At 37.1% G+C, this 15,017-nt stretch overlaps 1 protein-coding gene across 1 annotated transcript in view; it reads right to left on the reverse strand.

Moving 5' to 3' along the window:
• Positions 1-15,017, reverse strand: part of LOC132295053 (carotenoid 9,10(9',10')-cleavage dioxygenase 1-like) — a 44,383-nt gene that overhangs the window by 3,576 nt on the left and 25,790 nt on the right. The window contains exons 12-13 of the mRNA XM_059793131.1: positions 4,882-5,133; positions 4,092-4,203 (exon numbers count right to left, since the gene is read on the reverse strand). Of these exons, the coding sequence (XP_059649114.1) occupies positions 4,092-4,203; positions 4,882-5,133 (364 nt within the window). The remainder of the gene's footprint in view (positions 1-4,091; positions 4,204-4,881; positions 5,134-15,017) is intronic.

Raw genomic sequence — 15,017 nt, forward strand, 5'->3', positions numbered from 1 at the left:
GGAATTGGGGAGTCAAAGAATGTTCTATATATTAAAGGTTTAGCTGCTAATCTGTTGAGTATTAGTCAAATTTGTAATGAGAAGTTAACTTCTTATCTAATGCACAAGGGGTTCAGAAGAGGAGTAGCTGATAAAACGTTGTTCATTTTCAGGAAAGGAAAAGATTTTCTTGTTGCTCAAATATATGTGGATGATATTGTTTTTGGTGGCACATGTGATAACCTTGTTCATAATTTTGTTAAGGATATGAGTAATACTTTTGAAATGAGCGTGATTGGTGAATTGACTTTCTTTCTTGGTCTCCAAGTGAAACAACTTGATGATGGGATTTTCATATCTTAATCAAAATATGCAAATGAGTTAGTAAAGAAATTTGGTATGAAAGATTCAAAGCATGTGCAAACTCCTATAAGTACTTCATCCAAATTGGATAGAGACTCTGATCCTAACAAGGTTGATCATTTCTTGTATAGGAGTATGATTGGTAGCTTGTTGTATTTGGCAGCAACTAGGCCAGATATTTCAGTTAGTGTAGGTGTTTGTGCTAGGTATCAAGCTGATCCTAGAGAACAACACATTCTTGTAGTCAAACGCATTATTCGTTATGTCAATAGTATATTGAATTATGGATTGCGTTATTATTCTGAATCTAACTTTGAGATTGCAGGCTATACTGATGCTGACTGGGCTGGTAACAAGGATGATAGAAAGAGTACTTCAGGTGGTTGTTTCTATGTTGGTACTAACCTTGTTTCATGGTACAACAAGAAGCAAATTTGCATATCTTTATCATTTTGTGAAGCTGAATACATTGCTGCTAGAAATTGTTGCACACAATTGCTTTGGATGAAACAAATGCTTATGGATTATGGAGTTGATCAAGGTACTTTTGCTATCTTTTGTAATAATACTAGTACAATTAATATTTCAAAGAATCCAGTTTTGCATTCTAGGGCTAGGCACATTGACATTCGACATCACTTTCTTAGGGAACTTGCTGAACAAAATGTTGTGTCTTTAGAAAAAGTGCATACTGATCAGAATTTGGCTGATATTCTCACTAAACCATTAAATGCTCCTAAGTTTTCTCATTTTAGGAAATCTATTAATGTCTGTTGTCTTAATTAGATGCATTGCAAGGACATAGTCTAGAAAGGATTTTCATGCATATCTTAAGTGTCTAGATTGTGTTTTTGGGAAGTTAAGCAAACCATATTGATTTAAGTATATTGAACACAAGGAGTTTAATGACACGTGGATTATTTGTGGAAAATATACAATGGCTATGAATTGACGAAATTGGTTTTGCTTACTTATTTCGTATAGTAAATGAATCATTGATAGCACATTTATTTGAGATATTATTGTTTTGGTCAAAGATAATGTTGACATGATTGATCATTGTCTTGGAATTTAAACTTGATTTATATGTTTTAAACCAAAAAAGTGAAGTGAAAAGAAAATTGAAAAATAGCTTGGAATTAAAAGTGTTTGAAAAAGAATAAAAAATATTTGCTGTTTTGAAAAAGGTGAGATGGAAAAGGCTACCTTTAGGATTTGTCCGAAAGCTACCTTGACTCGAAACAAACGGGAATAAGGGAAAGACCCGACTACCAATAAGCGTGAAAGCCACCAATGTGCAAAAAGAAAAATGAAGCATAAAGAGAGAGAAAAAAAAAATGTCTTTTGCACAGGTAGATTGTTTGATTTCTAAGGATATGTGATATCATTGATTTATTATCTGAAATTTGAACAATTGACAGATCATATGTTTTTTGAACTTGGTAGTGATTTTACTACACTTACTAAGTTTGTGGAACTTAAATGAATTGATCTTGGTTATTTCTATTGATACATATAGTCTTGTGTTGTCTACATTCTCATTGGTTTAAATTTACAAGATTTATATGGCTGACTGCTTTTTATTTCTATGATTTTTCTTCCTTAAGACTCTTGTTCATTTGTGACAAAAAGGGGGAGAGAGTTTAGAGTCTTATCATTTAGGGTGAGAGAAACTTACTTTTTGCATTGAGGGGGAGAACCATTGATCATTGCATTTTTACATTGCATTGATATTCAGGCATTCTTAGCTTTAATTGCAATTTTATGCTTGTGTTTATTTTCTTAATTAAGCTTCACGTGTAGTTGTGTTTGAGCTAATGTGCAGATTATAGGTTGCTACAAGTGTTGAAGTTTCTTGAGGTTCAAGAAAATTTCCGCGGGTTTATTTCCTTTAACAATCATTGTAATTTACTTTTCTGCTTGGGTAGATTGCTGAATTGTTTTTAGGGTTTTGTCACGAAATTGCCAAAGGGGGAGATTGTGAGATATATATTTTATAACTGGCTAATTTCATTGTCGAAACAAGTCCGATCGAGTTGTAATTTTTCGGTTCAAAATTTCGAAGATTGAAGATCGGATGCGGATTTGAAGAAGTTCAAGTGTTCATGATATACTACACTCCGAGATGATGAGAACAATGCTTTAAGAAGTTTTGAGGAGTAGTGAGGAAGGGTTTTGGAAGGTTCGGAAGGAGATTATACATTCTGGCCATCTTGAACTGGTTCAATAGGGCTGAACTGGTTCGACTTCTGCAGAATTTCAAAACTGTCCATCTTGAACCGGTTCAAGGGGGCTGAACCGTTCAAGAACTAAAGTTGGCAACGTCAGAAACTTTCTGGCCTTCTTGAACCGGTTCAGCCCCTCTGAACCGGTTCAAGGTCTCCTGGTAGCATTCTAACTTCAGTTACCTTCTTCCTGAATGTTTCCTTCTTTATCCCAACTTCTTTCCAAGTCCTACACACGAAATTTTTCATATTTTCTGAGGGATTAGGACTTTCTAAACTCTATATAAACCTTGTTAGTCTTCTAGGTTTATTCATAGCTTTAAGAAATATCAATTCTATATTGTGAGAAAGCCTTTTAGAGAGAAAATTCAGAAAATCAAATATGATTATTCTGAATGAATTTTTGAGAGCACACACATATATTCATGAGTGATTTAGTAGTGGTGTTCTCTATCTCATCGGAATTGGAGCTATATTGAAGATTCAGATATTCCGAATGAAAAACATGATTTAATTCTTCTACATCAAGTTCAGATTTTGAAGAATAAAAGTAAAAACGATCACACTTTGAAAGGGTTGGAGCATCCGAGGAGTGTTATCTGATCTACCTGAGGTCAAGTTACTGTTGGACCGGACGTTGCAAAGCCAAAGAATTGTCAGCAATTGGTGTTTGGTAGAACGATAGGGTGTGAGCCAGAGTCAAAGTTCAATGTACTTTGTTTCAAACATAATGGATCAGTTTACTTTGAACTGAACAGTCTACGAGGTTTTTCCCATTCAAACAGTTGATGTATTTTATCAACTAGGATTTCCTCGCTAAAAATCCTGGTGCAATCTCTCTAACTCTAACTTGCTTTACTTTACATATATTTGTGATTGTGGATGTTTAAATTTATCATATAATTTAATCAATCATAAATTGAGCAAGTTGACTTAATAATCAGATCTAGGTCATTAAAAGAGTTAACACAATTAAAATCAACTAATAGCTTCCGCACCCCGAGTTAATAACTCTATCTTCACAATAGTGACAATAAAGCTTACCTACTTATTTATTCTTTTCTTTTGAGGAGCTCAGGAGCTGTATTTGGATGAAACGTACTTAGTAAGGAAAATAATAATAATAAATCTAGGTGAAGTTATAAGACATCTTCAACATCACAACACTGGCACTCCAACCTCAAAAGACCATTTATAAAATGACCTTCCAGTTCATGAGACAATTGGTTCACGTAATTAGTTTGCATCTATGTGAAACCCAGTTGTTCACCTCTTTTAAAAACTACTATCCTCCAAAAGTTTGGGCAGTAAAGGTGCTAGTTAGTGAATCCAACTTCTATGACATGGCATCTCAAAAGAACTCCTTCCATCTGTTGTGCAAATTTGGTGTAATAATTTCTTCCTAGTTCCACTTTTAACTTTTCAAAGGTTCTCTCTCTCTCTCTCTCTCTCTCTCTCTTGTGAATGAAAAAAGAAGACGTTTAAAATAAAAACAAATATTACAAAGAAAGTCAAATAGCTGACCTCTGTCACAAAGAAGGAATGAAATCCATGAGGAACTCTATGGGGTAATTCAACAACAGCTACAGGATCAGCCGACATTGTTTTTGCATCAATTACATTCACTGCTGATTTTCTGCACAAGTAAAAAAAGAAAATAAAGCTCAGATTGGATTTACATCATCAAGGTGATTAAATTTCAAAATTGAGTTGTGAGGTGACTTAGCAGTTATCTCAGCTATTTGATGTAAAATACAATGCGGGGCAATTTGCAATTTTCTCAATGTGAGCTTGCAGACTCAACCGTTGGACAAGAGGCTGATAAGGTTATCCTCCCAATCTAACAGTCAAGGGCACGAGCTCATGGTGAAAGCTCTCATGAGACTGATCCATATTAGAAAACATTACAAGACTGCTCACAAAAAAAGTGAGGGAACTATTGTCCAATTATGTGCTACAGCTTCTGTACCAGTGACACTGTTGTCAAGGTATTAATTGCATCTAACAACAGACAACTTCAAGGAAGCAATTGTTAGCATCTGAGATAAAATGAGATGATATTAAATTTATTTTTCAACCTCGCAAACAGTAGAGTGCACCTCTAAATCTAGTCCAAAAACAACTGAATCAACATCATTTTGTCATAATGTTGTTCTAACAGATTGGGATTGGTACAAATTCTACCATTGGAATTTAAGGTTTTTTAGGCAGCATACTCAATGCACTCTACATTTCACAATAGTAATTGTGATATAAAGAATGAAGAAATAAATAATTACGGTCTTTACTTATAGTGTTAGAAACGAAGACATACCCTGTGTTCTCATCATGTGCAAAGAATATCAAGTAACCATCATCTTCTTCAGAAGTAATTCCGGGCTTACGAGGGACAAAGATAGCTTCTGAACCAAATCTACCAGCTCCCAGGTCAATGATTCCTTGAACATTTCCTCCAACTTCAAGTTTTGTTCTTCCGATATCTGGTTCGGCATGCAAATCAAATTTGATAATCCCAGTGACTTTTGATATGCTGTCCAGTATAGTTCCATATACAAATCGTTGTTTCCTAAATTTTCATGCAATTAGTAACCATGGTGCTGGTAAAACTGACACTAAGAAAAGATTCTGGAAAATTTTTTTTAAACCCAAAGAGAAATGATGGAAATAAGATCAACTCCAGCAGAGTGATGAAATAAGCATGTAAAAGATGGCATTCATGAAAATTAGATGATGTAAACAGCAATAGGAGTAGAATAAATTTGGTCATTGACCAACCGATCTTAAACATCATTGCTGAGCCAATTGTCTATGCACTTGTCTCCTACGTTTTCTTCGCCTTGCCACCCTATTCATTATATCCGATTCCTGTAAATGGTATCAAAGTAATCTGATCCATTACCAGATTATTGCATCTGGCACATCATTTCTTGGTCCTCCCACAGTATTGTTTCTTGTTTTCAGCATCTTCAAAGATTTCATCTTAGGTGTTGTTCGATAAAACTGAAATTTAAGTATTGGAAATTTTAAGAGCCGAATTTTAAGTGCTGAATTTTTTAAGTGGTAATTAAAAAATAAATATTTTTTGATATCTTTTTGAATTTTAAGTGTTCAACCTTCAGTGATAAGTGATGTTACTGTCACTAAAATTTTATCCATATTAAGTAGCAATTGCCGTTTTCAGTGATATTCAAATTGCGTTATCAAATGCACTTAATTGAATAAGTGCTAAATTGAGTTATCAATAGCATTCAGGGACATCTAACCACATGAAAACATTGACTAGTAAGAGCTTTTCGTTCTCTTCTCTTAATACTCATTCAACTTTTACTCTATTAGTTTATGCTTGCCGATGTAAAGACATGTTAAGATAGGAAAGTCAACATAATGATTATGGAAAGATAAATAAAGGAAGGATGACATCAAGGAACTGAGGAAGTGCATGAATAGAATTTGGAAATGACTCAGGTAAATGGGGAACTCACATATTTAAATTAATGATTATTATGATTTCCTTCTCTGGAGTTGTTTCCATTTCAATTGTTTTCATATATTTTCAATGTGTTTCCCAATAAACCAGTTTCAAATTGGCAGTCTACAAGCCAATATCAATATCCATGGAATTAAAGTTTTATATGTGGCATCAAAGAAGGTAAGTTCTCGAATTTGAATCTTTGTGCTTAGATCTTAATTTTTTTAAAGTTCATGGGAGTAACTGTATATCTATGGAGATTCTATAGTCTTTTGTGGATAGTTTGAGAATAGAGGCTCCTGATTTGTGCATTTGTATCTAAGATGCGCTCCCATTTAAAGCGCTTTTCAATGAAATATTACTTATAAAAATAAAAAGAAAAATAAAGAAAAAGATTTTGAACTTAAATCTCACTGCTAGTCACTACCACTCACCGCTCCCCAGACAAGGGGTAATATGCAAACTTCTAACTGTTTTCTGGGGGGAATGTGTAGATTTCTTACAGTGCAACTGTGCAGGGTGTTTCATGCAATTAATAGAAAGGGTATTTTGGGATTTACAAAAATTCCCAATGGCTTGATCGTTTATTTTTAATGGTAACTTGAAGGAAAGAGATGGTAACTTGAAGAAAAGTGGTGTCTTGCTAAATTTTTTATAACTTTAGGGTGTTCGTATACTAAAATTTAGGGTAAAGTACAATGACAACCCTTGAGATTTGATAAGGACAGCCAGATACAAGTTGGTCTATTTTTTGTCAATAACACCCCTCAAGTTTGATAAAATTGGCAAAGACACCCTGACAATGGTGAATTGACTTTATTACCCTTTGATATAAAATTGACAAATAAATTGACTTAAATACCCTTGAATCAAATAGGTAAATGGGTTACCGAGTACAATCCATCTAAGACACCCAAATTTTCTCTCTCCTCACTCTCTTCTTCTCTTTCCCCTCTCAAACCCTAACCCAAACAAGTATAACAGAGTGAAACGAAAAATCAATTAGAAGGAAAAAGCCTGATGATAACAAAGCTTCTACTCCCTCACTTTCTCTGTGTGTGTGTATATATATATATATATAGACATGCGCATACACACACATATATCACCAGCACAAATCATCCCTATTGCATATACAGTTGCCGCCGCCGCATCATCATCACACCTCAACCACCACAACCACCACCCCATCATCATCATCATCATCAATTCATCATCGTCATCAAATGAACCACGGTGATGAGTAAGGAAGACGGAGCTGCCAAAAATGGACCGGTGAAGAGAGACCCAGTTCGGTGAGCTTACCTAATGCTGGAGTACACAAGTCCTTTGAAAGTACCACACATTAGGGTTAACGGTGGTGGCGGCAATGGTTGTTCAGTGAGGGCGGCAGTGAGTGCTCTAGCGGCTCGATTCATTCTCTCCATCTTCAGCAACGACGTCAATGAAGTCCGATCTTGATCTAACCCATGGCGGCGATTGAAATTGGAGCCCGATCTTGATCTAACCCACGACGACGGCAATGTGAGACTTTGGCTTCAAGACGACGAAGTTTTCTTCGCGACGATGAGGGAGCCGCAACAGAGCCCTGAAGTGAGCGAAGCAGTGATTGCCGTTGAAGCTGACTCTGGGGACACCGATAGCGTCGAATGGGCTTGCGGTGGTGGGTAATCGAGAAAATAGGAGTAATTGTACTCCTCTGACTTCGGTCGCCACCGCAGGGGTGGTGGCGAAGCATAGTAATCCGATTCACCTCCTACATGGGAGCTGTGGTAACGTGGGTGGGTTCGTTTAGGGCGTAATAGGAAGGCGGAGGTGGTGGTGGCTCATTTTGGGCATAATAGGAAGGTGGAGGTGGTGGTGGGTAATAGAAGTCAGGCGGTGGTGGTAGTTGGAAGGTGTGGAGGTGGACATCGCGTCTGGCCGGAGCTTTGGGGTCCTGTCTAGGTGTATGGTGCTTTGGGGTTTACATAATACTACATATACAGATACATATATACATATGCATATATATATATATATATATATATATATATAGGTGTAATGAGTGTATAAGGGTAAAAACGTCAATTAAAAGTTTTGATATTTTATAATTTAAATTAATAAAATATTAAAGGACAATATTGACTTTTTATAATTTTTGAGGGGCTATTTGGATCCAGGTTTTTACAAGGGGTATCATTGTCCAAAAATAGACCAACTTGTATCTAGTTGTCCTTATGCCAAACCTCAAGGGGTGTCATTATACTTTACCCTAAAATTTAATATATGGAGGTGATATGCGATTATTATTATTATTTTTTTCTAAAAAAAAAAAAAAAAAAAATTAGTTTAGTGGGGTATTGTGTAATTAACCCCAAAATTATTTAAATAGATATAAATATTTTCATGTATTTTTCTTTTTTGTGGCAAAATTCTCAGTCATGTGGTAATTTTCTAGGCAAGAGTCCTTAATTTTCTACTTCACTTTTTGCAAATAATTAAAATTTGGGGTAAGATACTGACGATTGATAATTTGAGGAAAAGGGGGAATTGTTTTGTTAATTGGTGATGTCTATGTAAGCAAGATAATCAGTTGATCATATCCTCATGCATTACTCCGTGGCGCACAACTATTGGAATCTTATTCTTGGGTTGTTTGGCATGCGTTGGGTAATGCCACGTTTTTCTAAGGATTTGATTCATGCTTGGAGAGGATGTTGTGTGAGAAGAAGCGTACGCGATTACTGGAGAACTGTCCCACATTGCGTTTGGTGGTGCATTTAGAAGGAGAGAAATAGCAGAATGTTTGAAGGGAAGGAGTCGTCTATGGTGACGCTGAAACTATACATTATTCGCTTTCTTTTCAATTATGTGAAAAGGAGTTCTTGTTCCTCTTCCGATGATTTAATCATTTTTTTGGATTCTTTGGAGCCCTAGCCCCCGATTCCACTTTTGTATAAGGGACGCGTTCCCCTCTTGAACGCCTTTTTTTATATTTCTTACTTATAAAAAAAAAAAAAAATCTTGGAATATTACTAGTTTGAACAAGGAAAAAAATTTACTAGTTTGTCCTACTTTTTAGTTCCTAAAACAGTTTTATAAGGACCAAAAAGTCCTACTTTTATGGTTTTAACAAATATTTTCAACTAACTTCATAATTCTATTAAAAATGTATATTTTTTTTTTTCACCAATATTGCCTTTTATTATGAATGCCTTTAATGTTATTTCCTTATTAAACTACTAACTATGCCCTTTACCTCTAATTTGTAATTAGTATCAATTTACAATAATAATGAAAAAAACACATAGTTTTAATTGCCACCAAAAAATAAAAATTTTAAAATATTTAACAAGTTAATTAAATTCAACATATTGTAATAAAAAATAAAAAAAAATGAAGACAAGCCAAAAAAGTGTGGCACTTTTTTTACGTGAAGTGTATTCGTGTACAATTAATGAATTATTAAATTATTTTCACTTTTTTTTCCCTATTTTATATTGTTTTAGGAATAGCGATTTCAAGAACTAAATGTAAGTTTATGTAATTTTTAGTCTATGATATATATATATATATTGGCGAATATATATATATATATATATATATATATATATATATATATATATATATTAAGTTGTATCAAGATATTATACAATTTTCTTCAAAATTTTATATAAGAAAATGACATAAATGATATTTCTATAAAAGAAGGGTAATACTAGAATATTGTTAGAATGTATATTCTTTATAGTGTTGGGTCATTATGTAATTACCCATAGTTGTTAGGGTTATTGTGTAATTATGTAATTAGGGTGTCTAACCCTTGTTCTTATATAAGCCTTATTTAGAGGGCTGCAGATAGACAATATACACAAGGATACATTTTTCTCTTTATCTCTCTTTCTCTCCCTATCTCTCATGAATCTGAACATGGCATTAAAGCGGTATAAATTCATGGGTGTGGGAAACAATAAGTGTGTTGCCCTTGTATGAGAGTGACTGGAATCGTGAGTATGTCGTTGGTGTCTTTGTCGGAAGTTCGTGTCGCCAGTAGGTTGAGAACATCACCTATAATCGCCATCGTCCTTAGTCGCCATCAGATCTGAAGCCCGTAGTCGTCGTCGTCAGATCTGCAGCCTCCTTCGTCGCCGTCAGATCTGAAGCCCTTTGGCCGCTTGTGTTGTTGCCCCGTCGATCGTCAGCAAGCTCGCCGACACCCACCATCGTTGTTGGCAGAGGTGAAGCTTCATCGATTTGCCCTTTTTTTCTTGGTCAGAAGTTGCGGAGGTTGTGTGGTGTCACCGCTGTGTGCTCGCCGGAGTCTGTTGGTGGGGTTGTGAAGAAGAACAACCCTGTTTGATTGCGCAGCTACACTATTCCAATCCTGGTTTACTAAAACCAGGATAATAGAGACTTGTTTTGATCCAATCTAGTTACCCAGATCCGATCCAGTTCCAGATCCGACCTGGTTCCTGATCCGAACCAGATCTGGCCCGGTTTCAGATCCGCCCCGGTTCCGATTCTGCATTTTCCCCAGGTTCATTTTTTTTTAAATCTTCTCCATGGCTTCCAGTTCAGATCTCCTATCTCCTGACTCCTTTAATCCTCCCATGACTTCAGTTAAGCTTAATGGAAAAAATTACATTTTATGAGCCAAGTCAGTGGCCATTTTCCTGAAAGCCAAAGGCTTTGGCGATCGTTTGGTTCAAGATAAACCCAAAAGCAGTGATGCTAATTTTAGTTCATGGGAACAAAGGGATGCTCAGATCATCTCCTTAATGCTGAATTGTATTGAACCTCATATTGGCTCCAACTTGTTATATCTAGACATTGCCAAGGAGATATGGACCCAACTCCAACAGTTATATTCTGGTGCTGGTAATATAACCAGAGTTTATGAGGTGTGTAGACAATTTTTGATCTCCAGCAAGGGACTCACAGTTTAGAAGAATACCTCTCACGGGCAATGGGACTGTGTGAAGAAATGAATATGTATCAACCCATCACCTCTGATGTGAAAAGCATGCAGCAGCAACGTGAAGATTTTAATGTTGTTCGGGTTCTCATAGGATTGTCACAAGAGTATGAACCTGTACGTGCACAGATTTTGGGTAGCCCTACACTTCCCTCTCTACCTGATATGTTATCCAGACTCCAGCGTGCCACTTTATCTAGTGGCTCTTCAGGCAGTACTTCCAGTGGTGTCACTGTTCCTTCTAACAGTGAACGTTCTGCCTTAGTTGTGAACCAGGGTGGCTTTTAGTCTTCTCGTGGAGGTGGTGGTGGTGGTCGTTTCGGCCGTGGCAGTGGTTGAGGCAAAGGTAGAGACTCAAAAATTTGCACTCACTGCGGTCTTACTAATCACACGGTCAATTACTGTTGGGATCTTCACGGGAAACCGCTATCTTCTTCCTATGCACATCAAGTGACTGCTAGTGATGAGGACTCTTCTCTCTCTGCCACATCCACTGCTCCACATGTGGCTGTTGAGACTGCTATGGTCACGATTCCCCGTGATGAGTATGCTCAATTTCTGTCTCAACAACGGACTTCCACCTCATCTTCCATGGGGTCCTTGGCTCAATCAGGTAGTGCCCTTACATGTCTTTTGTCCTCTAGTCAGAGTCCCTGGATTCTTGACTCTGGCGCATCCGATCACATGACTGGTAGTTCTCATCTCCTATCTGAATTTCAGTTTGTTCCTTCCTCCCAAAGTGTTACTCTTGCTAATGGATCATCAACTAAAGTCTTGGGTTTGGGAACTGTTCATCTTACGCCTTCTATGTCCCTTTCCTCTGTGTTATATGTTCCTTAATTCCCTTTTAAGTTGTTGTCCATTAGCAAAATTACTCAATCGCTTAACTGTTCTGTAACATTTTATCCCATATGTTGTCTTTTTCAGGATCTCAAGACGAAGAAGAGGATTGGTATGGGACATGAAGTAGGTGGCTTGTATTACTTCGATCTTGCACCATCTCCCATGGCTCTTCAATCATCTTTGTCTTCTTTCCAGTGGCACTGTCGTCTCGGCCATCCCTCATTATCAGTTTTGCAGCGTCCAGTTCCTAGTCTTAATCATGTTAAGTCTCTGTCTTGTGAAACATGTCAGCTTAGTAAGCATTGTCGTGTATCTTTTAAGCCAAGAGCTAATAATCGTGTGGCTAGTCCTTTCCAATTAGTTCATTCAGATGTATGGGGACCAATAAAACATATTTCTATTAATGGATTTCGTTATTTTGTGACTTTTGTGGATGATCATTCTCGGATGACTTGGTTGTTTTTAATGAAAAATCATTCTGAGTTGTTTTCTATTTTTCAAATATTTCGCAAAGAAATCAAAACTCAATTTGGGTGTTCCATTAAAGTTTTACGTTCTGACAATGCCAAAGAATATTTCTCGGACCCTTTTGAGACTTATTTTCATGCTAAAGGTATCATTCATCAATCCTTTTGTACTTATACTCCGCAACAAAACGGAGTAGCTGAGCTTAAAAATCGTCATCTTCTGGAAGTCTGTCGTGCCCTTTTATTTTATATGCATGTTCCCAAACGTTTTTGGAGTGATTCTGTTCTTACGGCATGTCATCTTATTAATAGGATGCCCTCGTCAGTGCTATACGGTAAATCTCCTCACTCTGTTCTACTTCCCGACTCCGTATCGTTTAATTTGACTCCGCGGGTCTTTGGCTGTGTGTGTTTTGTCCATAACCTTGGACCTGGTTTTGATAAACTCGACCCTCGTGCAACTAAATGTGTTTTTCTTGGGTATTCACGCACTCAGAAGGGCTATCGTTGTTACAGTCCTCATTTTCAACGCTATTTCACTAGTGCTGATGTAACATTTTCTGAGTCTATCCCATATTTTTCTGATTCTACTAGTCCTCTCGATTTTACTTCTGAGCCACCTCTGCCATCGGTTCCCTCTCAGTTTCCTATTTCCGCACCTCCTCGGTCTGCTGTTCCATTGCAGCTTTATACTCGACGACCTCGACCGCCTACTTCGCTCCCTCCATCTCCTTTAGAGTCTTCGGATCCGACGCCTTTACCTGATGATTTGCCTATTGCCCTTTCGTAAAGGTATTCGGTCGTGTGTTACTGCACATCTCATTTCTAACTTTGTCTCCTATCGTCATTTTTCATCCTCTTTATCTTGTTTTTTATCCAAAGTATCTGCTACTTTTGTTCCAAAGACATTGCAGGATGCTCTCTCTGATTTGGGTTGGCGGCAAGCCATGGTAAATGAAATGGATGCCCTTCATTGTAATGGAACATGGGATCTTGTTCCCTTACCTCCGGGCTCCAAACCGGTTGGTTGTAAGTGGGTCTACACAGTTAAATACCTTCAAGATGGATCTATTGAGCGGTTGAAGGCTCGTCTAGTGGCAAAGGGGTACACTCAGACTTATGGTGTTGACTATGATGAGACTTTTTCTCCTGTTGCTAAGATTTCTTCTATTCGGATTCTTATTTCCATTGCTGCCAATTGTAACTGGCCGTTGTTCCAATTGGATGTCAAAAATGCCTTCTTACATGGTGACTTGGTAGAAGAAGTTTATATGGAGCAACCACCTGGGTTTGTTGCTCAGGGGGAGAATTGTCACACTATTTGTCGCCTTAAAAAGGCCTTGTATGGATTGAAACAATCTCCACGGGCTTGGTTTGGGAAATTCTCTGAGGCGGCATTAGAATTTGGTCTTAACAGATGCCAGACCGATCATTCAGTATTTCACTTGCGCACTAAAGCTGGCTTCATCTTTCTTGTGGTGTATGTAGATGATATTGTGATCACAGGTGATGATTCTGCAGGCATTGCTAAGTTAAAGTTGTTTCTGCAAAATCGGTTCCACACTAAAGACTTGGGTAAACTTAGATACTTCTTCGGTATTGAAGTTGCTAGATCCAAGGAAGGTATAAGTTATCTCAACGAAAATATGTGTTGGATTTGCTAGAAGAAACGGGTATGTTAGGTGGTCGTCCGGTTGATGCTCCTATGGATTCAAATACAAAACTTGCGTCTGATGAGGGTGATCTATTTAATGACCCAGGCAGATTTCGTCGCCTTGTTGAGAAATTAATTTACCTTACTATCACTCGACCTGATATTTCATATGCAGTTAGCGTTGTAAGTCAGTTAATGGGAGCTCCTAGAATGCCACATTGGATTGCTGTTCTTCGGATTATCCGATATCTCAAGCAAGCTCCAGGTTTTGGGTTACTATACCATTCAAATGGTCATCTCAGGGTGGAAGGTTTTACAAATGCTGACTGGGCTGGTTCTACTTCAGATAGGAGATCTACTACAAGCTACTGTACATTTATAGGAGGAAATCTTGTTACGTGGAAAAGTAAAAAGCAAACGGTGGTAGCTCGATCTAGTGCTGAAGCTGAGTATAGGGCAATGGCACATACCACTAGTGAGTTGACATGGATACAAAATCTTCTAAAAGAACTTGAGTTGACAGTTGAAACTCCTACTCCATTGTTCTGTGATAACCAAGCAGCAGTTCACATTGCATCGAATCCTGTGTTTCATGAGAGAACCAAACATATTGAGGTTGATTGTCATTTTACTCGGGAAAAAATATTAAGTGGTAGCATCTCTACTCCATTTGTGAAGTCTGAAGATCAACTAGCTGATATGTTTACCAAAGCACTGGGTCATAATCGGTTAAGGACTATTTATTCCAAGCTGGGATTATTTGATATATATTCTCCAGCTTGAGGGAGAGTGTTAGAATGTATATTCTTTATAGTGTTGGGTCATTATGTAATTACCCATAGTAGTTAGGGTTATTGTGTAATTATGTAATTAGGGTGTCTAACCCTTGTTCTTATATAAGCCTTATTTAGAGGGCTGCAGATAGACAATATACATAAGGATACATTTTTCTCTCTATCTCTCTTTCTCTCCCTATCTCTCATGAATCTGAACAAATATAACCAATGTAAATCAATTATCAACTTAATCGGAAATATTTATTAAAAGCAGGACTTAGTTG

The sequence above is a fragment of the Cornus florida genome, unplaced genomic scaffold (genome assembly GCF_030987335.1).
Source record: "Cornus florida cultivar Cherokee Brave unplaced genomic scaffold, ASM3098733v1 CherokeeBrave_3.0.0_Hap2_Chr02, whole genome shotgun sequence".
NCBI classification, from domain to species: domain Eukaryota; kingdom Viridiplantae; phylum Streptophyta; class Magnoliopsida; order Cornales; family Cornaceae; genus Cornus; species Cornus florida.